The sequence below is a fragment of the Maniola hyperantus genome, chromosome 3, assembly GCF_902806685.2.
Source record: "Maniola hyperantus chromosome 3, iAphHyp1.2, whole genome shotgun sequence".
Classification (NCBI taxonomy): domain Eukaryota; kingdom Metazoa; phylum Arthropoda; class Insecta; order Lepidoptera; family Nymphalidae; genus Maniola; species Maniola hyperantus.
The window spans coordinates 4,784,772-4,810,133 of record NC_048538.1 but is presented as its reverse complement, the minus strand read 5'-3'; the positions used below and the strand labels follow the sequence as shown (position 1 = coordinate 4,810,133).

The following is a 25,362-nucleotide window of genomic DNA, read 5'->3' as shown; positions in this document are numbered from 1 at the left end:
TTAAAAGACGAAAGCGACATACCCTACAAGTTGTTATAGTATAACTCTGAAAAAGCTCTAAGTATAGCTACAGGTATTGTTCAGTAACTATATTCGTATTTATAATGAATTTATTTAAAAATAACTTATGCTTGCGACTGCGTCCGCGTGGACTACACAAATTTCAACCCCCTATTCCAATTTCCACCCCCTTAGTGGTTGAATTTTGTAGTGGTAGATGCATCCGACTATTCGTAAGCACTTGTAAAAGTTTATACGAATAAAAAAGATTTTCATTTTCATTTTTTCATTTTTTTTCAGAAATCCTTTCTTTGCGGATGCCTACGTCATACTAGCTATCTGCATGCGAAATTTCAGCCCGATCCGTCTAGTACTTTGAGCTGTGCGTTGATAGATCAGTCAGTCAGCCACCATTTCCTGTTAAATATTTAGATTTCACAAATTAAGTAGCCGGGTAAGTAAATCATGCCGTACAATATGATCGTAACCTATATCTGTGTTTGTTTACTGTACAAAAATATACGTAGATACAAAATAATGCTAAATATTTCACCATATACTACATAGATTAATTTATCAGATTGTTTATCTTTAGCGAAAAACTAAACTATTTTAAAATATCGGAATTACGGTTAAATAATCATCTTCTAGTTTTTTAAACGGCAGCTAATAAAACAGATCATTCAAAGCGAATGATAGTTATGGGGCATTAACTGCAGCATCTAAGCATAATTATTGAGTTTATTGACAGATCTAGATTTTTATGTACTGGGTTTTACAACTTTATCTTTGCTTACAAGAAAATTCTGTTCAGGTTTTCTTGTTCAATTTAAACATTGAGTAAATCGGTCCCCCTTTAATGTCTTGTTAAACTACAAAAATCAGCGATTATTTTCAAAATAGATGACCTACAGCTGTATTGTACTGAAAGGATTTCCACAACCCACGCTCTATAATTCTTGTCAGCTTGTGTTCCTTCCTAACTTAATGATTTTCCCACACTAATGCGATTACTAGGAAAAGCAATTATTAAATTAGTAGGAACCTACTTACCTTGTACGTAATTATATTTTTATAGAATTCTTTAAGTGACTAATTTATGATGTTATAAGTGTTAATCTTAAAAAAAGTAAACTGATTTTATTTAAGTTTTCTTCAACAGAATGTGTTTCTCGGAGGAGATTCATACAGAGCCACGGTATTTTAGCTAATATTTTATACATGTGGCTCAATAACATGTGAACATGTGGTCACCTACGCAAATAGTACCAAATCAATATCCAAAACATAATCGCGGACATTTGTTAAAATGATTAAATCAGAGACAGCGGATATATTAACCCAATGTTTATGATATAAGGATGATTTACTCGCCGAGGTGAAATCACGAATTTTTCTCTTCGCAGCGGCCGTGAACGCAGAATGAACGTGATATATGAGTTCCGGGTAGACTTATTCTTGGGTTTGTACAGTAAATTAGAAATTTATGATGTAAAACATTGATACTAACGATATACCTAATTGTTGTCAGAGTAATCAACAGAATATATCTCTTTCTTTGATATACTCTACTGATGATGTTTATTAAGTTGTAATATTATTACATTTACACGGGTGCCCAACGCAAAGGATATTGTGTCCATCCGTCTCTACATTATACTAGGTTATGCTCGCGACTTCATCCGCGTAGACTACATAAATTTCAACTCCCCATTTAACCCACTTAGGGGTGGAATTTTGAAAAATCCTTTCTTAGTGGATACCTTCTCTATACAAAGAACACATCCTCCAAATTGTATGTCTCTAGGACACATAGGTGCGTGGGTGTATATAAGTCAATCAGAGCTTTGAATTTCAAATATACAGATATACCTTTTTTTTCGTATGTGACGCTCTAGGGACTAAACTCGTGAACCGATTTTTTATTAAACTTGTTGCTTATCAACTAAGATTAAACTTTAGAATAATAAACTTACTGTAACGAAAAATTGGATATACTTAAGCTTTTAATATGAATTTCTTGCCGTAGAACTTGTTTTCTGAATCGATGCCGAAGAAAAAATCGAAAACTAAATATAATAATCATTGTAGGCTTCTCAAATTCAATATAACAACGAATTATTATGCTTTTAACACAATTTAAAATGTTATTTCAATAATACACATTAAGTACCTACCTAAGTATATGTTGATGCATGAAAATATTAGAATCCAAGAAACATTAGGCTTAAATAATAATTGTGCTCAAAGATTTGCTATTAATAAACAACACAAAACACCTGCTTAAAGCTTTTATTTAAACTAATCTTGGTTAGCGGCGGCGGTCTCCTAAATTGTTTAGACTTACATCATCATAGACAAATGTGAAGCCCGTACCTTTTAAAACTTTTTCCAAGGCGAAGATGTTTGATCTCAGGCAAAATTATGAACGGAAGACCACTGAGTATTTACCTACGACATTTACACATTTTTAGGGTTCCGTACCTCAATCACCGCAAGTACCGCAGCAATTCGTGTCGCAACTTTCTGCGTTGCGAATTCGCATCGCGTCGCATCGCAGTTTTGTGTACAATCCCATAAACGATTTTAGTCGTTCATATAGTTATAGTACGTGGGAGGTCGAGATGGCCATCTGGGAGGGAATGTCCCGCACACCGCACAGCCTCTGCGCTAGCCCGGTGCGGGCGAGTGCGGGTGACGTGTGGGTGTGCGTGGGCACCGCCTCATACCCCGATCGCCATCTTGACCTGTCGCAGAATATACATACCTTATTAAATTATTCAGATTACTGAATATAGAAAATTAAAAAGAAGCCCCAGTAAAAGCTACAAGGTGGTACAACTTAAAAGGTTTTACACTTTCTTATTATAAATGGGTATATAATCGTCCTGCTAACCTTAAAAATTAAACAAAGAAACACAATATTGAATAGCAAAATCAGTAAGAGATAGATATATCTAATAATAGCGATTTGAAGAATTACTTCAGTTGTATTCAAGAAGTGGATAAACAACAGTTTCAAATTGAAACCCTGTCAAACGCATCACCACGCGTATCGCCCTTCAAAGCAATACGACTCTACCGTTATTCTACATACCTACAATTGCTTTTGACCGCAACTTTGTCTGATTCAGATTTTCAAAATCTTGTCTTTTCGGGAAATTTAGATTTGTAGAAGGAGATAGCGGATTGCATTTTTTGCATTGATTGCAGAGCATTGTCTCTGTCGTTGAGACCGATAAAACGTTATGTAGGTATGAGTGACAGAGACAACGCTCTATACAAAGCCGAAATGTCATTCTATAAAGACCGATGTAAGTACATTATTTTCTACCGCGTACTGTACCTATTGTAAAATTGTAGTCGCACACGCACTAACTTTGCGCGTACAAGCGATGCCTAGGGCGCATGATTTCAGCACCTGTAGTGTGTGTAGGTACCTACTTAGTGTGTTGTATGAGGAGGGACGCATTGGACAGATTCCATCCAACCTTCCTTCAAATAAATATTTAGTGCCTGTTACATCGCAAAATAGCTTTAAAATTTTCCTTGCAATAAGAAAATGACATCATTTTATGTTCCGTTTACGTGTAATAAAATGTGTAAAGTGAAAGAGGCAACTTCCTGCCATAAATTATTTCTTCACTTTACCACAGAATATATAATAGACTTTACGTTATGCGAGCCCCGTAAGAAGCAATTAGGTACCTTGTAGGTTTTAAAAAAGAGTTGGCACCACATTGCCACAACTTTAAATAAAAATAGCTGGAAATAATAAAGTATAAGTAATCGACGTGATGGGTATAGTTACAGACCTGGAGAGTGACACAGGCTACTTTTTATCCTGGAAAATCAAAGAGTTCCCATGGGATTTTTTAAAACCTAAATTCACGCGAATGAAGTCGCAAGCATCCGGCAGTAAATTCATAACTCAATAATTTTTCATTATTTACTTTACAGACTCTTTTGAAATGTCAACTCTGTGTGACTCTACTACTACTTCAACACAATTCAAAAGACCTGATTCTACTGAAGAGTAATATAATGTATTTTAAGCTAATTTTTTATGCAGCAGTTTTAGGTACGTATATACACAACGATCTTACATTTAATACTTACTTAAGTAATCAAGTTTGATCTAGTTATAAAACTAGATCAAACGACAAATTCCAGAAAACTTGTATAAACAAGTTTTCTGGAATTTGTCGTCTTATCACATCAAACTTACTAGGAAATCGATCTAATTTCAAATATCATCCTTATTTGATCATGAGTTAGTCATCTTTCGTCATTCTGTTGACGAATGTGTAAGAATTTTTTAGATTTTTTTCACCTGAAGATTAATAGTGGTCTTGACGGACATATGTGTGCGCACCCTGCAGACAACTGCGTTGGCAAACTTGCAGACCAACCGCTCGTGCCAAACTTACGTTCACTTGCGTACGTACCTATGAGTATATACCTACCTTCATCCTAACTCTTACCTCAATGCCAATCGTCTAGTGTTCTTTCCTCCTTCTTCCTTCGTATCGGCCCTATAAGAAAGCTCAGAGCGGGCGATGGAGAATGCTATGCTTGGAATTTCTCTACGTGATCATATCAAGATCTCAAAGGATTAAGGATACGATAAAGGATAACGCCCACTGCACATAAATATCTACATAACATAAGTTTCTTTACACTATAAAACTAGATGATGTCCGTGACTTACATTAACGTCGATTTAGGGTTTTAGAATCCGATGGGGACTTTCTGATTTTCCAGAAAAAAAAGATTCCGAGATGAAAGCTATTAATTTTGTAGGTACTGAATTTTGTCGAAATCTTGTAACGGATTGGCCGTGAAAAGGTAGGTAACAAAGAAAAACAGACAGATGTACACTTTCGCATATTAATCTGAATATGTTAAATATATACATCGATGGTTAAATAGTACTAGTCTAGTACTATCATTATCTTCAAAGGTTTGAAATATCTTCTATTACGCTGACTAAGTCGGGGGCATCTGCTAGCAAGCTATAAAATTATCTCAGCGATGCCGATGTGTATATAGTGTATACCTACGCGATGAAAATATCTTCGGAGCTGCGTTAACTTAAACAGTTTTCGTTTTGGATGAAAGGAACGGTTTATTTTTTAACGTGCATCGTATTTACCGCGTTATGACAGTCATTGACTTAATTAAACTGTCACTCTGACTGTACACTGTGAGCACCATGAGCACACAGTGAGATATGTCTTGTTCGGTAAATATAATAAAACTGGTTTAAATAATTTCACGACTTCAATGATTTTCTTTGGAGTCTTAAACATTGTGTTGACTTTATGATGATTTAATAGGTCTACCAAAAAATAGTAAGTAAGCATAAAATAAAGCTGTTATCTGCATTATTATCGCTGCATTTATAGTCTTCTTAGCATAGATTTATTATTGGTCTCGCTCCATGCTTCTTAGCTTTTAAGTGAATTTCACTGTGGTTTTTCCACGGAGGCGAGATTTTCTAGTCCGTGGGTTTTTCCATCATGTGGAAAACGAAGAAAAAAGACGAAGTTGCAAGCGAATTATTGTAAAAAATAAAGAAGTAAGCTTTGTTCTGAATTGAATGTTAATGCAAGGTAGTCCGAACAAAATAACTCCTCACGCGCCATTTTAACTCTATGGGTCAACTGGCATGTCAAAACTACCTAAAATTGTGCTAAAATCCTACTTTTGAGATGAAATTTGAGGCAAAAAGTTAAAATGGCGCGTGAGGAGTTAATTTACGCGAGAAAGGAAAAATAATACTGTCTGCTAATCCACACTTGGCCAGTGTGGTGGACTAGTGGCCAAACCCTTCTTATTCTGAGAGGAAACTCTTACTCAGTAGTGACCCGGTGATAGGATGATGATGATGAAGTAAAATATTTACAGAAAATTCTACAATGAAAGTGAGTGGAGAGTCGATGCACTTCTACGTCACTGGCTAAAATGCGATGCCGAGTTACGTTATTTTTTACGCAAAAAATGCTCCCAGGTAGCTACGTAAACATTTTATTTTTAAAAATGTAACAAATTCTTACAAACTTTAGTCTGAATCAACTCCTCCTCCGCCATGTCAGTCGCGTGCCGTGTATAAGTCCCGCAAATTGCTATTGCGCTGGAACCATGTCTCATTAACATCGAAATGACGTCATTTTGACGTCAGCTGAAATACAAATATACCATCAGCTCGAAACATCAGTCTAGTGCTGACGTCACTAAAATGGCGGCCACGCGCAATAGCAATTTGCGGGACTTATACGTCGAGTATTAAGCTTCACTCTACGACGCTAGTAACAACACTTGTTGTCGCAGTAAGTACAGCAAGTACGTGCGACCAACGCACGCGCAAACAATGTACGCGAATATCATCAGCGTATTAGGAATTTTAGGCTCTGCACAACTTTACAGACAAAACCTCTGAGAGAGTCTATAGACAAGTCTTTCGTATAAAACTGCTAGTCCCTTCTGAGAAGGTTATGGTGTAATAACAATTATTATTACTTCGTACATCCATGGCTTAAGATAACATTCAATCAGATACTGACAGGTCGGAAAAACAAAAGTCTGTTTTAATCCACAAAGGAAGTTGCGGGTGGTTTTCAACACCCACTGATTCCATTTGTCAAAACAAAAGTCATGATACAAAGCATTTTACGATTCTATAAATAAGTACTATTACTCCTAGGGGAAGGGATCCGGATATCGGATACTTTTCGTAAAAATAGAAAAAAAAAATTAAACGTAACCGTAATTAGACAAAAAACACGTAACTACACTGACTAAGATTAACACACTTAAAAAAAATGGAAAAGCTCTGAATTTCAGGATATTGCAAAATAACCTGTTTAAAGATGTACGGATAAAACGTTTATTAAAGAACATGACAAAACAGTACATCAGTATTATCTATATATATTCCCACTAGCTTATGCTTGTGACTTCATTCGCGTGGATGTAGGTTTTTAACCCGTAGGAACTCATCGATTTTCCTGCCTTTCCGGTCTATAACTATACCCATACAAAAATTCACGTCCATCCGTTGCTCCGTTGCGACGTGATTGAAGGACAAACCAATAAACGAACAAACGAACACACTTTTGCATTTATAATATGGGTAGTGATGTAAACAATAGCCAACGAAAAAAATTATACCCTGGCAATTATTTTAATAATATTTATACACAAACGATTTTTATTCTAAATCTGGCATCCTGCTACGCCGTAGCTGTTTCGTAGCAGGCTACAAAATATTCACATGTTCATTGTTGCATACCTTATTATTCCTACACTAAAACTTTGTCTTTTACTATTTACATAGGAAATTAATTTAGTAGTAAATTAGGTTCTTCTATGACTTTAATGATTAACAAAACTTTTAACGATATTTTTATTACTATAAAAAAAATCTTCTACCGCTTTCATCAGGATTTAAGGAACTGTCTATCATAACAGTTAATGAAGTGCATTTTGTTTTTAATAAACTGTAAATTAAAGGTAACGTCAAGAATTGTCAGTTAAGTTGCTAATGTTAATTATCGTGCTGTTATGATGCGACTTGTCGTTGCATTATTGGTCTTATTACAAGGGATTAGAGATGAGATGAGTGTAGCGGGGTGCATGGAGTAGTGTTCTATGTTTGTCGAGAGGTAGCCGCTGGCAGCTCGCCCGCGACCCGGCACGAAGCTTATAAAAGACAGCGGCGTTTGGCTCCCACGCCCGGCGCGCACAATCATAACGCTCTCCTCATGGGACATGGGGTGCGCTAAGCTCATCCGATAGTACAACAAAACAAATTAATTAAATAATTAATGTATTTTCACACGTAAAACCAGTAACTGGGACCAAGTGATAGTGATAACGGTAAGTTAAAGTTTGAATCTGTGACAGTGTTGCCCAATGGACTGTGAAATGTGGATTTGTGACTCCAGTGTTGCGATCAGCCGTCATTACTCCAGGATTAAAGCGTTAAATGGACACGCGTGATGTGTTAAGCGATATTTTCACTGAAAAAGGAAAAGTTCTAAATAAACAGTGGGAAAAATTACGGATGCGGATCGGATGCCAGTGTTACCAGAAGTGAAAAGTGCTGGATTTCAAACACCAAAATTAAAATATACAGTATACTAGTTGACCCCCCCCCCCCCCGAACTTCGTACCGCCTAACAGTCGATTCTTTATTTTTTATTTTTTTTAATACTTATTCTGCTATTCGGGATACCGGGTCATACTAAAGTCACTCAATTGTTTTGCCTTCCCGGAACCCCTCCACTAACACTTAAACTTTATGGTATGGTGTTAAAGTTCAAATGGACTTTTAAGTATTATTACGAGTCTTTTGTATGGGAATATAGAAAAGTGTTGTTTTTAGACTTTTTTAGGCAATTTTTTAAATTTTTCTCTCCGTAGTAACCATCCTCGTACTTCAAGGAATATTATAAAAAAAAGAATTAGCGAAATCGGTTTAGCTCGAGATTTGCGCTTAGCAACACATTCAGCGATTCTTTTTTTTATAAGTATATAGAGATAAAGTTTACAGAATAATTTAATGCAGATCAAGGGTCGATTTAGTTTATACCGGGCCTTTGCTAGGACGGGGCACAGTAGAAATAATTGTAGTATGATTATTGTATGAAAGACTAGCTTATGCTCGCGACTTCGTCCGCGTGGATTACACAAATTTCAAACCCCTCTTTCACCCCCTTAGGAGTTGAATTTTCGAAAATCCTTTCTTAGCGGATGCCTACGTCACAAAAGCTATCTGCATGCCAAATTTCAGCCCGATCGGTCCAGTAGTTTGAGCTGTGCGTTGATAGATCAGTCAGTCAGTCAGCCAGTCAGTCAGTCAGTCACCTTTTCCTTTTATATATTTAGACTATCCTACACCTGTACCCGTCTGGTCGCAAATGTATTGCTAACTGCTGAAATATTGTGCATGGTATAAACTAAATCAGGGCTTAATTTTCTGCATGGAAACAATAAAGTGATAGAAAACATAATCACATTAAAATTAAATTAATCTTTTAATGTGGCTAATTCTATTTTATACAATCTCTACATTAAATGACAGACGACATGTTTTAATAAAATATATTAAAATGTATAAATAAAATATATAATGCTCCGTGCAGAAAAGGATAGCAATAGATTTCCTGTCAATTTAGTTTATTTTAAAGATTGTGTACTTACAATAAAATTAGCCACAATGGTTTATGTATGAGCAAAGAGTGGTTCAGTAATAATGAATACCCACCTTGGATTTTTAGACTCATTCAAATAACCACAGTGTTTTTAATAATATTCATTTAATTATATTAGTGAAATAACTGTATTCTATCATTTTGTTAATAAGTATATCCCTTATTTATTTCTCGAAATACTGGCAATTCCGCAACGCTTACAAAAGGAATATCAAAGTGATAAGTAGGTATCAATATATATAAAAGGAAAAGCTGACTCACTGACTGACTGACAGACTGATCGATCTATTCGCACAGCTCAAACTGCTGGTCGGATCGGGTTGAAATTTTTCATGCAGATACTATAACGTAGGCATCCGCTCGGAGGTCGCAGGACGAAGTCGCAGGCGTAAGCTAGTATTCTATAAGAGTGAAATCGATAAAAGGATCCATATTAATCTGTCGTCGATCCTAAATTATATAGGCAACGGAATGTTGGTAATTTCGTAGCTGCAAATACGTCTGTCGCCACCTCTTAGCACAACATATCACATGATGACGCAAATTTGGCAGGCTCCTTGCGCCAAAAACTCACTGGCTTTAATATTTAATCAAACATTAGAGCATTACCTAGCTATTATCATTAAAGAAGAGAACATATAAATAAAAACTGGTCAATTGCCTGTCGGAATACGCCTATGGTAGGATTCCGTAGAAAAATTGCCACTTTGGGGCTCGTTATTTCATACGAGGTACTGGTACGGTCTAGTGTTTTTCGAAAAACTGTTTTTAAAACTTCATAGTGATTCAGGGCCCGTGGTTTCATTGCTTTGTCCCACTTGTGGGTCTGAATACCACCATGTACTCGTTAAATAGTCACCTATTCCTATTCAACAAGATCCCACAGCAATGTCAAAACTCTTTTTTTGACTCTCTATAATTTGCATTTTCAAACTGTGATAGGTATGCTCAACTGCATGGGCAGCTTTAATAGTATCTGAATAAAATGGATGTGACAAACAAACAAAGAGACGCCCAGACAGACGGACAGACGGACTGGACGAAACTTCAAGGATTCCTTGTCTTATTACGGAACCCTAAACAGCTTATGTTAAATTAAATAGTATAATTTTCAAATGTTACAACTACAAGTAAAACATAATTAATAGCAAGCCTATATGCCTACCTACTTACAACCTAATATTTTATGAACTATGCAGGAAATTACTTATGTACCTACAATAGTCCGCGAGAGGTCGAGAGGGCAATCGGGGAGGGAACGCCCCGCATACCCACACAGACCCCGCGCTAACCAGGTGCGGGCGAGCGTAGGTGACGTGCGGGTATGCGGGGCGTCCCTCGTCTCATACCCCGATTGTCATCTCGACCTGTCGCGTACCTACTGTATGTATCTATATATACATCTATCTGAATCCAAATAAAAGTTTTCGCATCAGATCAATTCCTTACAGTGAAAATTCTTCGTTTTACTCCGAGGAAAATATAGTTAGTTGCAATAAATATAATATATACTTACATAATTCTACTAACAATAACAGAAATAGGTATTTAGGTGCTTTTAAATTATGTTTAGCATGGTTTAGCCTGGTTATCGTCATACAAGAGATATTATAGTGGATGTAATTTAAATACACTTAAAGGCACCTCTATAGCATTTAATGTAATGATAATATTTATTAACATAAACATGAGTCTTACTAATTTTACTGCCTCTTCATGTAAAAATATAGGAGAAAATCAATACAATTTAAAAACTATAACATAATTTACGATGCTCGCGATTAGAGCTTCCTATCGCGATAAAATTTTGCGCTTAATCCTCCACAAATACGTTAAATCAAGATGTTGTTTTTTACGACCGGCTGTTAAAATATTCGGACTCACAAAAACCAGGAAATTGAATGTGTTATGAACAAAGTAACTAATGTTCTACATACGTCAATTCAACAATATAAATTCGAAAGTTACGTGTAGTCCGTACAAAATGACTAATGACACGCCATTTTTACTCTATGAGGTCAATTGTAATGTCAAAAGTACGATTCACCTTTAAAATAAGAGCTAGCGCACACCACGGTGAATTTCCGTACGTTTTTTACGCAAAATCTGTTATTACCAGGTCAATTATAACCAGGATCTACCTCTTATTAAAGGCGTAAGTCGAAAAAAAATTGGTTTACCCCCTTGAATAACACCTTTTTAAATGATTAGAGGTTTTTTAGACAGTTTTTGGAAAAAAAACTACCGTTTAAGGAATGATGATTGCCTTAGATTTTAGCGGCTAGCATGGCTACGGAATGCGTGCCTTATGCGTGTTTGACACGCAGTTGATCACTATTTTTATTCCAACAAGATTGACTCTGCGATCGTATGATATTGACAAGATTGCAGACAAACTGAACGGGCGTTTATTGGATTCGGATATTCATGACGGTATCAGAAAATAGCATAAGTAATATACTTATACTTAGATGTTATTTTCGCGTGCATTAATAAACAATCTAGATATGTGAACTCTTCTTTGGAACACTCATCATCATCAACCAATTGACAAGTCTCTTGAAGGGACTTCCACATGTCACGGTCTTGTGCCACTTAAATCCAGCGGCTCCCTGCGACTCGTCTGATGTTGTCCGTCCACCTAGTGGCGAGTCTTCCGATGCAACTCTTTCTGGTGCGAGGTCGCCATTCCAGCACGTTGGGACCCCAAGGTTTATCAGTTTTTCGAACTATGTGCATTGCCACTTCAGCTTCGCCATCCGCTGAGCTATGTCTGTTACTTTGGTTCTCCAACGGGTCTCTTCATTTTTGATTTGATTACGTAGACTAATTCTGATCATAGCTCTCTCTCTCCATTGCTCGCTGAATGACTCTGAGCTTTCTTGTAAGGCCCATAGTTAACGACCATATCTCGGAACCATATTATGTCCTCACTAGAACGTTGACTTGAGCTAATTATACAGCTAGTCATGTAGAACTTGTCTTATAAATCCCTTGAGCCGCTAAAAGACAAGTCGAACCTGCCAAAGCAGATGGTTACGACACACTCAAGTACTATAATTCTATTTCGATTATTACCTTCGCCTGTTTATTTCTAGATGACGAATAGCCTTACGCGTATGCTCCGATAACTGTATCATGCGTACGCATTCGCGTACATTGGCTCGTTACATTATCTTGGAATTTTAAAAGCTTGTTTTATAAGTAGTCTTCCTGTATCTTCCTGACTTCTATTACTTACGAGATACAGCTCTCAGTAGTTCATCATGGTTGATATAACCAGTAGATTTATTTCTTAGCTATACTTGTTCCTGAGTAAAGAGGAAATCCATACCTTCGCATCGCTCTAGATGTGACACCGATACCTAACTGCAATGATTTTATGTTTGATGCAAAAAATGTCCATAGCGTAATTTCTGCAGAAACTTTGAGGGTCAGGAAGACTTCTTAACTATTAGTGACCTGTCGAAACTAGACTTAGAATGGGAAATTATGCTATCTATAATTTACAAAACATAAAATTGACTATTTCTTGCAGATGCAATAGTGTCACAATATAATATAGAACAACGATTTCGGAAAATTCATTGTAGGGACGTCTCATGAACAAAATTTTGCCAAAATTATTTAAAATTAAAGTCCAAACAAGTAGAAAAAAACCGGCCAAGTGCAAGTGAGACTAGCACCCTAAGGGTTCCGTACCATCGTAGGTACAAGAAATAACACTTTAATTCCACACCCAACCCACCGTGCACACGTGACCTCGTGCAAGCAATGACCGGACAGCGTCAGCTTGATGTGGTTTAGTAAATAAATTATTTAAATATATTATTTATTTATTTATTTAATTCAAATGCCGTGGTCGTTGATAGCCAAATAAAACCAATGGTTATGCCGTCAATCAAGGATAAAAAATAGGATCGGCATTTGAATTGAATTATAACGCTATTATTTGAATTATAACGCTATTAATGTGAAACTGCCAGAAGACTAAATTAACAGGCATATCTAGCACATGAAAAGACTTATTTTACTCAAGACGACGATGATAGCACTAAAGCACCTGACTTGTTTTTTTAACCGACTTCAAAAAAAGGAGGAGGTTCTCAATTCGTCGGAATCTTTTTTTTTTTTTTTATGTATGTTCCCCGATTATTCGAAGACGCCTGGACCGATTTTGAAAATTCTTTTTTTGTTTGAAAGGGTATACTTCAAAGTTGGTCCCATTTAAATTTGGTGAAGATCTGATCTTCGAAGATAGATACTGGAACTCCTCAACGGATAAGAGTAAATTGCTCGCGATCAGTGTAATAGCTTAGTAAACAGTAGATTTTTAACCAGTCATAGCAAAATTCCATGGGACCACTAAAAATTGTGAAATAAATTTTTTTTACAAAAAAATAAAAAACCGACTTCGATACACAAACATTAAAAATTGAAAAATAATTTAATTTATTACCGAATATATTATGTATACAAGAGTTAATATAGTTCCATAATAATATTTTTTGGGGTCGGTGCCAATGAGGTGCCATTGTGGAGTCTCATAAAAATATGAAGTCTAGACGATTCGCGCAGCTAAAGCTAATTGGCACCGGCACCAAAAAGTATTATTATGGAACTATATTAACTCTTGTATACATAATATATTCGGTAATAAATTATATTATTTTTCAATTTTTAGTGTTTGTGTATCGAAGTCAGTTTTTTTTTTGTAAATTTTTTTTTTTATTTATACCTAGTCGGGTTACAGCTTTTTAAACTTTTTCTTTTATTCCTTTTGAGGTGTGGAACCCTAAAAATTGCCAAAATTTAGAATGTCCTTGGACTTTGGTCTCCTTTATCCAATGTAGTCCTTTCCGTGCATAATGAAATGAAGAATAAACAATAGTTATTTGTTATGCAAGGCTGCAAAGTTGTTATTTTGGCGCGTGAGTTTCGATTTAAGTAACTGGGTTTTATTAAGCTCACGTCATGGTTATAATATTAGCTAGAGATTAGCTATTACTCCGTACACGTTATCAAAACAAACAACCAATTTTTAAATTGCTGTTTGTCAATCTGACTGTCTGTCTGTCCGTGCGAAATGGTTGAGCAGATATCGACAGAAATTAAACAAACAGATAGAGGGCTACCAATGCAAGAAGTGATATCAGTTGTTTTTATATATCTAAATAGGTATATAAAAAGAAAAGCTGACTGTCTGCCAACCGCTGTGTACCAACGCACAGCTCAAACTACTGAACGAATCGGGCTGTTTATTACATGCAGATCGATGAAGTCGCAGGCATAAGCTAGTTGTCTATTCTATCTATAATTACTTATAATAAAACTGTAACAGGTCTAATTCTGTACATTGAAGATATTTTGAAAAAAAAACCAGGGCACTCTATAATCGATACTGAACCCAAAACTGTATTTTTTTAGTTTTGCCTGTCTGTCTATCTGCATCGCGGCCGCGCATCACGATGAATCTACTAAATGAATTCCAATAAAATTTGGTATGATTTGTGTTCATACTACGAGGTACATACCATAGGATACTTTTTATTCCGAAATTCAGCATGGTTCTCTTAGGAGAGAGGATGAAAGTTAAAATATTTCATCATCATCATCATCATCATCATCATCATCATCATCATCAACCGATAGACGTCCACTGCTGGACATAGGTCTCTTTTAGGGACTTCCACACGCCACGGTCTTGCGCCGCCTGAATCCAGCGGCTCCCTGTGACTCGTCTGATTTCATCCGTCCACCCAGTGAGGGGTGTTCCAACACTGCGTCTTCCGGTGCGTGGTTGCCATTCCAGCATCTTGGGACCCCAACGTCTATCGGTTTTTTGAAATATGTGCCCTGTCCATTGCCACTTCAGCTTCGCAACCCGTTGAGCTATATCGGTTACTCTAGTTCTCCTACGGATCTCCTCATTTCTGATTTGATCACGTAGAGAACCTCCAAGCATAGCTCTCTCCAAATTTTTGACTCGAAAAATCGTAAAACCTCCCCCACAGACACAATTTATTGTGTACAGGTTGTATCATTTCACGTCTATTTGATGTTTTTTTGGAAATTTACGAAATTATAGCATTACAAAAATATAAATGCGGCAGTTATCTGTTCCCGAGCGTATTTTATTTTATACCTACATTTTTATTCCAGACACCGAAATAGATGTTAACATTGGCATTCAGCTGTTTCTCCGTGATTTTCTATTTTCACTCTCGGAATAAATCCCAAGTTCTTAAACGCAAGGCTGACATCTCCGCCGCGATAAGCGTTCAAGATCATTTTCTTTTTGCTGTTTACTTTTCCTGTCGCACATTGAAAACATAAATGGCACTAAGTATGCAAAAATTTGCAATTCCGAGTTACAAGTTGTGACTGATGTAAATCAGCTGTAGCCTTGTAGGCAATGTTGGCAAAAATTTCAACTGATTAACGATTAAAAGTTAAAGATTAAAAAGTTAATCGCGATTAACGATTAAAATTAATTAATCTTAATCATGAAAATTTCGATTACGATTAATTAATTTTAATCGTTAATCGTGATTAACTTTTTAATTTTTAACTTTTAATCGTTAATCAGTTGAATTTCAACTCGTACGCTAGCGAGCAAAATTACCACTTTCCACTCAGATTTCAACGGGCAAAAAGATTGTTTCCGAGCAAGTGAGATGAAAAATATATTATTGAATATAAATGTATATTGCTGTAAAAGTACAACAATCATTTTAACCGGCTTCCAAAAAAGGAGCAGGTTCTCAACTCGGCACACATGTTTTATCTGTTTTATTTTTCTATGTATGTACACTGATTTCTCTGAGATTTCTGAACCAATTTGCGTAGTTTTTGTAATCGATAGAAGTTTGCGAGAAGGTCCCATAAAAAATTCTGATTCCAACTCTTCAACGCTAATGCTATGTACAGGAGGAGTGCTGCCCACTTAAATTGTGGACAATTTGGAAATTTCGATTGTGCATTGGTATTTGTAAGTGAAAACATAGACTACATCTTTGAACTAAAAGCCTTGTAATTAATTTTCTTGTTTTAACAACTTACCTTAATCTGTCAAAAATATTAATCAAATGAACAATTAATGATTAATTTTATTAATCGTGATTACGATAACAATATTAATCGCGATTAACTTAATAACGATTAAGTTTAATTAACTTAATCAGATTAAAATTAATCAAATTAACTATTCGATTAAAAAAATTAATCGATTAATGCCAACACTGCTTGTAGCCTGTAGGTAGGTAATTTTCTGCGAGGATAAGACATTATCCATTGTAGGTAAACATTTTGTAAAGATTCTTGTCCCTAACTACTTATTACTAAGTATAAAAGTTGAAAGTCACTAGCGTTTGCCACTGCTTTGCCGTTGTTTGGCCTTTAAAAAATTGAAAATATAGTACTTAGGGTCAGTTTTGTTTTCATGTGCGCTATGTTTGTAATTATTATTAAGTATTATTTACTAAAATTTACTGTAGATAGATGACGCACTAGAGACTAGACAATGTGAACACAAAATAGCCATCGTCGTTGTAAGTTCCAATCTTGTTCCAATTTCAATTCCCAAATAATGGGTAGATGGTGATAAAACCAGCATCGAAACCAAATCCACTGATAAGGGCTGATTTTTCAATGAATAGGTTTGATTATACATCGATGGGTTTGATAGATATCCAAAAACTATAAAACTGTCAAAACCTCAAAATTCCTCAGAGAAAAGTTACATTGATGATTGATAAATAAATCACACCGAAACTGGTCAACATGATTTTTTGCATAGTAGAGACCTGCGGGGTGATTTGCTAACTCAGCGTCTAACACTGAATGATAGCTACCGAGCTCATTTCACAGTCAAAAATTAAAAAAACTTTTTTAAGCTCTATGTATATCGATAATGTCTTCTCGCCCAAAATTCCTTGCTGTTTAAAGACCAAAGCCCTTCAAAGTCTTCGAACAGTGCGTGTTGCCAGTGATGACATATATATCCGAGACATTGTCGCTAACTATGGGCCTCATAAGAAAGCTCAGAGCCACTCAGCGGGCGATGATGGGGAAAGCTACGCTTCGAGTTTCTCTACAAGATCAAATATCAAACATGAGGAGATCCGTAGCAGAACAAGAGTAAGTAACTGCCAGTTTAACGGGTTGCGAAGCTGAAGTGGCATTGGATAGGCACAACAGGGCACATATAATTCGAAAAACCGATAGACGTTGGGGTGCCAAGGTGCTGGAGTGGCGATCTTGCACCGGAAACTGCAGTGTTGGGCTTCAGCTCTGTTTAAAATAAGCACCGTGAGCATATTGTTTCCGTTTGTTATTGTGTACGTATAATAACTTGATTAAGTACAGATGCAAAACCAATCTACATGTTTGTTTTTCTAAAATGTAGAGTTCATTGACTGTATTGTGATAAATCCGAAAATGGGCCAATTTATTTATTTTTTATAATATATGTACCTACATAATAAATACTACGGGACCATTATTTTTGGTAAAAAAGCAAAATTTGGTGAGTTTGGTGCATAGATCGCTAACTAAAAACGATTGATGAATTTGTTATTTACCAACGTTGCCAATAAATCGCAACACAATACAAAATAACATTAATTCGTACCTACGTCCTACATGTTTCATTAGAACAGCCAATATTTAGTGTGCATTCACTGTTGGATATACTTAGGTCTTATACTTACTAAGTTAACGCCAATATTTCATATCCTTGGCCTTTCGCATCAAATCGATGCCAGCCACTTTTCAGATCACTCCACTTACGAAACTGGGAGATGCCTCACTCCGTTTGCCGAAACATGGTCTTCACTTAAAGACCTACGATTCCAACGTCAATCGATCCTCAAACAAACGCGACAGCCCCTCTACCACACCAACGTGCTATCCTTAAGAATTGAGAGCTATGTTCTTTGGCGAATTTCTTCGTTTCAAACTATGTATATCCCTCATAAAAATTCCGAGCATAGCCCTTTCCATGGGTACCGCGCTGAACTAGTTAAATTTTAATTAAAGCATAATCTTGCTGTCACTATACACTAATCAGAATTTCCGATCATAGCTCTTTCCATACCGACTACTTGCTGAAATTTGTGGACTGGCCTCGATGTCAGTGTCCACGTTTCGGCATCAGGCCATTAAAAGCTACGAACCGCTAGTCTTAGCCCGCACTCGAAAATGATAGGAAAATTGAATAAAGCTGAAGTATACTTTATGGTGTCAGAATTGTGTAATTTATAAGTTATATTTGTATGTGTGTTATGGTTGTCGTGGTGTGATTTATTTCGAGACATAGATCATTGTCAAAGGCCAGCACGTCTTGCCAGCAGCACAAATGTCGAACTGTCGGCTCATATCCAATGTACTAGACATACATACTGCACTCATGTGCTAATTAATATTATAATTACCTGGCTACGACACAGCTAAAGGATGGTTAAAATTTTAGCATGATTATATTTTGTAGGTATAAGTTCAATGTTCCCTCATAACTCCCAAACTACTCCAAACATTTTGAATGACGTAGCGTGATGCTTCCGAAGTTGTATGACGTCATGAAAATCTAACATGGCGGACAACACCATCACCACAAGATCACCACCATCATGTCACCACCAATAGATTTTCACAAATGTCAAATGACGTTTTGTTTACTTTCGCGTGTCATATGTTACGTGACGCCCTCATAACGTCTTGAAAAAATTATTATAAGCACATACCTATACAAAATATAGTCCGTACAAAATGACTTCTCACGCGCCATTTTTACTCTGTCGGTCAACTGTCATGTCAAGAGTCGGCCAATATTTCGTTATCCACCTACCTTCTACACAAAAGCGCCGTTTATAGTAGCAATATCGCGTAAATTCAAAAGCTGCAGAAAAGTTAAGACATCACACATTACCAGACAGTTTGCGTTTTATTAGAATAAGTATGTTTTTCACACAGTTACAACCGATTAACAGATTAGGTAAGCTGATCGACAAAACCCATGTTGGCGGCATTATATTATGTCCATTGACAATATTAAACGCGAATCAAGTTACTCACATTGACTGTACCTACCTACTTAATTTATCAAAAAATTATAGCACATTCTTAATGTCTAAGTAAAACAAAGATTTGACAAAAAATCGTCCGTAAAATCTAATACAACTGAAATCAAGGTAAGGGTCACGTAGACCCTGGCCCTGAGCCCAGTTATTCTAGGTCGAGTACGTTTTCTCAATGACTTTGTTAACGGCCTTAAAAAATAAGATTCTATCTGCGGAGATATTTTACAATATTAAGAGGAAGTTTTAAATTGTTGTTTTACCTGTTTGAATTTCAATGTTAAGACAAAAACCGCACATTGTAATGTACCGGGAGCTCACCCGGGCAGCGGCCGCTATAAAAAGATCAACATAGGACGGCCGACGACGGCGACCGCGCGACATGCAACCCTGGAAAGCGACTCGACTCTGCCGTCGAGTACTGTTGCCAAAATAATTAAAGAAATCTCCGTCGATGTCTCTCCGCCGCGCCCGCGCTGCTCTAAAATCGTCGCTCTTTGCCCGGGAGTCGATTCACGGGGCGCGGCGGGAAAACATCTCCCGCGTCACTTTTATTTCTTCTTTCCTTCCCGACGCTGTCGAATAAAATATTTCAGTAAGTTCATGCTAAGTACCTCTAAAACGGATAAACCGCGAGTGTGCCAATAGTCACTGTGAAATTATGTGTCATAAAAGTCGAGGACTGTGGAAATATATTATGGTGAAAAGTGTTACATAATGTGAAGAAAATTTTGTAGCTATCCTTCAATATTATTTTTAAAAATACCGCACTTTTTAGGCGCCTAAAGAATAAAAATAGCACTGTGTCACGTGGTTCTCCTTCGACCTATAGTAACGCACCACATTTATTCACTACCATAAATTATATTTATCGTGTTAGGTTATTTTAAAGTTTCCCTATCAACTATTATGCTAAAATGATGCATATTTACGTAATCGCGCAATTTATTATTGAATAAAATAATAGAAACGTAATAAAAAGATCATCGTTTGTTAACATTGGTTTTGACATGGATAACAGGTGGCGCTAGCTACGAATTTATTTTACGTCAGTCTTGGAAAAATGACGGCTGGATTGGATACGTGTTGGTGTAGTTTATGATATTTACGAGAAAAAGTATTAGCTTAGTACAAAATTTAGTTCATAGTAAAATAAAGAACTCAGACAATTTATGTTAAGTGAAATAATTATTAAGAGACACTTTGCTCATGTATTAATAAAGTTCACGGTGAGTGTGCAGTGTTCTGATCAGACGGTGCTTAAGAGTAGTAAAGGAGGAAATAACTAGTTAACGGCCTTCCAAAATTGTGTGCCCTATTTACTAAAGCATCTCAACTTCAACTTGGAACTAGAAGATGTTTTCACAATCATTCGAAGGAAAATTGGTTAAAGTGGTACTCCTATAAAAAAGACTAGTTCGAGGTTAACTTTGGTTTCTGCGTAATGAATGACGTTAGATTATTGTAATTTAACGACCGTTATTAACTATCACGATTCATTTCTAACAAAAAACAATCGCAAACTTAATGTATCTGTTGTAGTTAAAACATAACCTCTGCGATTGACGATGACTTGTCATTTTATAACCTATACCCTTTCTTGTATTTTAGAACTGACGGCAACGTAGAAAATTCACCATGGAGGACGCTCACTCGCAATCCGTGGATGAAGTCTTAGGATATTTTGGCACAGACCCAGACAAAGGCCTCACTCCGGACCAAGTCAAAAGAAATCAAGACAAATATGGCCCAAATGGTAAGTAGCTTTGTTTATAACGTTAAGTGTCCACTAGCAATGAAGCCTGCTTGATGTCAACTCTGGCAAGTCACTCATATGTCACTTGTAACATGTAAACACTTGCCGCAAGTCAATTACTTTAAGTTTTAGTTCAGAACTAAAATGGACAATGAGAGCCGACTTTTGTTGCAAGTGAACACTAACTTTAAACTAAATTATTGTTGATAAACTATTCAGAGCAAGGCAGACTTTTTGAAATACTTGCAATTTTTAAAGCAGCTTATACATACCGAATACCTATCATGCAATAGCTTATCTGTGTCTACTCACAGATTTTTTTTTAAATTCATATACAATTTAGCCCTTGACTGTGATCTCTTGATAATATTATGTAGGTATTTAATAATAATATTAATTATTTATGCACTAAGTTTGTAACTATTAAGTATATGGCATGAAATTATAAACTTACCACAAACATTCTGAATCATAGTCTTGTTGAAAATATTTATCTTGAATTGTATGAAAAATTGTTTTTATTTTTTTTACAACTACTAAATAAATTCAAAAAATATCTCAAGGTACACTTTAGTTCTATAAAAAAAACACTCAAACAAAACAACGCTAAAAACAAAGTTCATTGACTGTATATATTATGTTAGAGATATATAGAATGTAAGAATACTTTACTTAATATCCAGCAGGTTAAATAGTAATATAATTTTATAGAATTATGTATATATTATAGAGCAATGCAAGTAACTTTGTAACTCATATATACATTGTAATTAATTAATTGTAAATAAGTAATTTCATTATTACACAATACTATGTAAATATGTAGAAGCTATTGTCATAGCATATCCAAAACATAATTATGTATTAAAGCAGCAATTACTTAGTATATATAATATTTTTTAATACAGGACACATTTGGATCACATGCCTACTTCTAAACCATTTGTTAGACGATTCATATTGGATTCCTTTACTGACTGACTGCCTCCACTTATTCAATTAAAACTTAAACAAGGATAATCAAGAGAAAATCTGTGACTCACAAAAAGCATTGTACCAACCAATAGATGGACAAAAATCTTTGCAAGATGTCTTACTTTTTTGTTTCTTTCAAAGTGTATTCATAGAAACCAATAGTTATTTTGCCAGTTTTATCTAAGTGAAAGTTTGCCAATTTTTTACACTTCTCTATTCAGTACTAGCGACCCGCTCCGGTTTCGCACGGGTAGCCTATTACGATTTTCGTATGGATCGCTAGTTTAATTAAAATATAGCCTGTCACTCGGGAATAATGTAGCTTTCTAATTGTGAAAGAATTTTCGAAATCGTTCCAGTAGGTTTGAGTTTATTCCTTACCAACATACAACAATATAAATCGTTCCTCTTTATAATACTAGTGTAGATAGCTTGACTGAGAGGTATTACCACAGAGGAGAAAATTCTCTCGTCCGTGGGTAATTCGTATCACTATAGTGAAATATGTTTATGTAGCTTAGTCATTATCAGCAGCTCAAGCTATGTATTGTCTTGGCTAAGCAATGTTGGCTCAAGCTGATAAAATGATGGGTGACCTCATTCTGGTAATGACAAAGAATTACTGTTTTTTGTTCCTTTTCTCGTCTTAATGGTCAATGTGATAATCCCAGCAAAATCCCAGTAATAAGATTTGAGAAATAAGAACTATTTAGCTGATGCCCGCGACTTCGTCCGCGTGCAATTAGGTTTTTTAAAAATCCCGTGGGAACTCTTTGATTTTCCGGGATAAAAAGCCCGTGTCACTCTCCAGGTCTTTATCAATACCTATACAAAAAATCATGTCGATCCGTTGCACCGTTGCGACGTGATTGAAGGACAAACCAACAAACAAACACACTTTCGCATTTATAATAAGGGTACTGTCTACTGATAACATTTATTAAAAGTGTGGAGTATGAATTGAAAAAAACTATAAAGTTATGTGTGATTCTAAATTATGTATTTCAACTTTCAACAACATGCTACTGAGATTTATAAAGACAAGGTTTTTTAATAACTAGGTTAAAGACTAGGTTTGATAAAGGCTAGCACTTGGTAGTTGGTACACAAGAAATAAATCAACTATTTGCAGTAAGGTCACAATAACATTTTTACATAATATTTGAGTAAGTCTTTCCATATGAAATCAAAAATGCTAACTGCATTTCCATGCTGCATCATCAAGTGAATTACTTGAAGCATTTATGATTATAATAATTTATATAGAAATATATTAACAATAGCATATTTATTGGTTCAACCTTATAAAATTTACCATGACATAGAAACTGAAGACCAAATATCATAGAACTATACTTCCATATGAATAGTATAACTGTAACATACAGGCTAAAATGGACAGCTTGACCTAGTACTTATGATTGAACCTTTATATATACTAGCTACAAATCTATTATTTAATAATAGCGATTTTATTTTATGGAGAGGAAAAAACCGGCCAAGTGCGAGTCGTACTCGCGTACGAAGGGTTCCGTACCATGATCTATAGAACGAGCAGAAAAATCACGTTTGTTGTATGGGAGCCTTAAATATTTATTTTATTCTTTTTTTTAGTATTTGTTGTTATAAGCGGCAACAGGAATACATCATCTGTGAAAATTTTAACCCTCTAACTATCACGGTTCATGAGATACAGCCTGGTGACAGACGGATAGACAGACGAACGGACAGCGGGGTCTTAATAATAGGGTCCCATTTTACCCTTTGGATACGGTACCCTAAAAAGAAGGAAGAAACACTAAGTATAATTTGCTTCCTCCAAAATAAAAAATTCAACCCTAATCATCCAAACCAAACCTTGCCATGACTTTTTTCATTATTTAATATGATACAAGATACTTAAGTATATTTCTTTTGTTTAAATTGGCTGATGAGTTTCGCTTGTAAACGATAGCAAATTAAGCCAAGGGCATGTGCAGTTTCTATTTGCTAACAAGATGAACTTGTACTGCTTGGAAGGCATTGAAGTTATAACTTAAGTCAAAAACTTAGCCAGATAACATTATAAACATTGAAGTATAGTCCGCGACAGCTTGAGATGGCAATCGGGGTATGAGGCGGGGGGACGCCCCGCACACCTGCACGTCATCCGCGCTCGCTCGCACCGGGTTAGCGCGGGTGTGTGGTGCGTTACTTCCCCGATTGCCATCTCGACCTGTCGCGTACTATACTATGTGTTCAGCTTATCACCAACCACTAACATTAATCTTAAATAGATTTGAATATCTTTTAGGGTTCCGTACCTCAAAAGGAAAAACGGAACCCTTATAGGATCACTTTGTTGTCTGTCTGTCTGTCTGTCAAGAAACCTACAGGGTACTTCCCGTTGACCTAGAATCACGAAATTTGGCAGGTAGGTGGTTCTTATAGCTGGCTTTAGGGGAAAAATCTGAAAACCGTGAATTTGTGGTCACATCACACAAAAAAATTAAATTGCGGTCATAAACCAATAATTAGTATTTTCAATTTTGAAGTAGGTAAGATAACTATATCAAGTGGGGTATCATATGAAAGGGCTTCACTTGTACATTCTAAAACATATTTTTATTTATTTTTATGCATCATAGTTTTTGAATTATCGTGCAAAATGTCGAAAAAATACGACTGTAGTACGGAACCCTCATTGCGCGAGCCTGGCTCGCACTTGGCTGGTTTTTATTTAAATTTGAAATTGGCAAATGACAGGATAGTCATGATAGACTTACCAAATAAGTATATTTTATTTTCATTAGTAAGTTAGTAAATTAATAAAAGCTTTGATTTTTTTAGTTTTAACATAAGGTACCTATGCCACAGTACACAAGTAAAGGTTTATTCATATGTGCCTTAGGTATTATTTTTAGTACTAGTATAGAGGTCGGCGGTGATCGTAGCGCAAGTTCTCAATGGTGCGTGTCTCTGAACATCGGTCAGGCGCCCTCTCAGGCGTTATGACAACCCCTTATACCCTCCTGTTTATAAAAATAGAATATATTGTTCATTTTGCAGGACATTCTTCTGATAAGAATCTTAACTGTCTTATTTATCTGAGCTTTGAGCGTAAATCTATACAATTATATAAAAGGAAAAGGTGACTGACTGACTGACTGACTGACTGATCTATCAACGTACAGCTCAAACTACTGGACGGATCGGGTTGAAATTTCTCATGCAGATAGCTAATATAACGTAGGCATCCGCTAAGAAAGGATTTTTGAAAATTCAACCGCGAAGGGGGGTAAAATAGGTGTTTGAAATTTGTGTAGTCCACGCGAACGAAGTCGCGGGAATAAGCTAT

The 25,362-nt window shown here is 36.0% G+C and overlaps 1 protein-coding gene and 1 long non-coding RNA gene across 6 annotated transcripts in view; one reads left to right on the top strand and one right to left on the bottom strand.

Annotated features, from left to right (window-relative positions):
* LOC138404748 (uncharacterized) overlaps positions 1–25,362 on the bottom strand; it is a 102,801-nt gene that overhangs the window by 52,856 nt on the left and 24,583 nt on the right. The window lies entirely within an intron of this gene.
* Positions 7,713–25,362, top strand: part of SERCA (ATPase sarcoplasmic/endoplasmic reticulum Ca2+ transporting SERCA) — a 41,720-nt gene continuing 24,070 nt past the window's right edge. For 3 of the 5 annotated variants that reach the window (XM_069509600.1, XM_069509601.1, XM_034984608.2), the window contains exons 1-2: positions 19,728–19,889; positions 20,906–21,050. In XM_069509600.1, the coding sequence (XP_069365701.1) occupies positions 20,933–21,050 (118 nt within the window). In that variant the 5' untranslated portion in view covers positions 19,728–19,889; positions 20,906–20,932. Of the gene's footprint in view, positions 7,882–19,727; positions 19,890–20,357; positions 20,524–20,905; positions 21,051–25,362 lie in introns of those variants that run through there. The other 2 variants (XM_034984607.2, XM_034984609.2) reach the window with 2 other exon arrangements.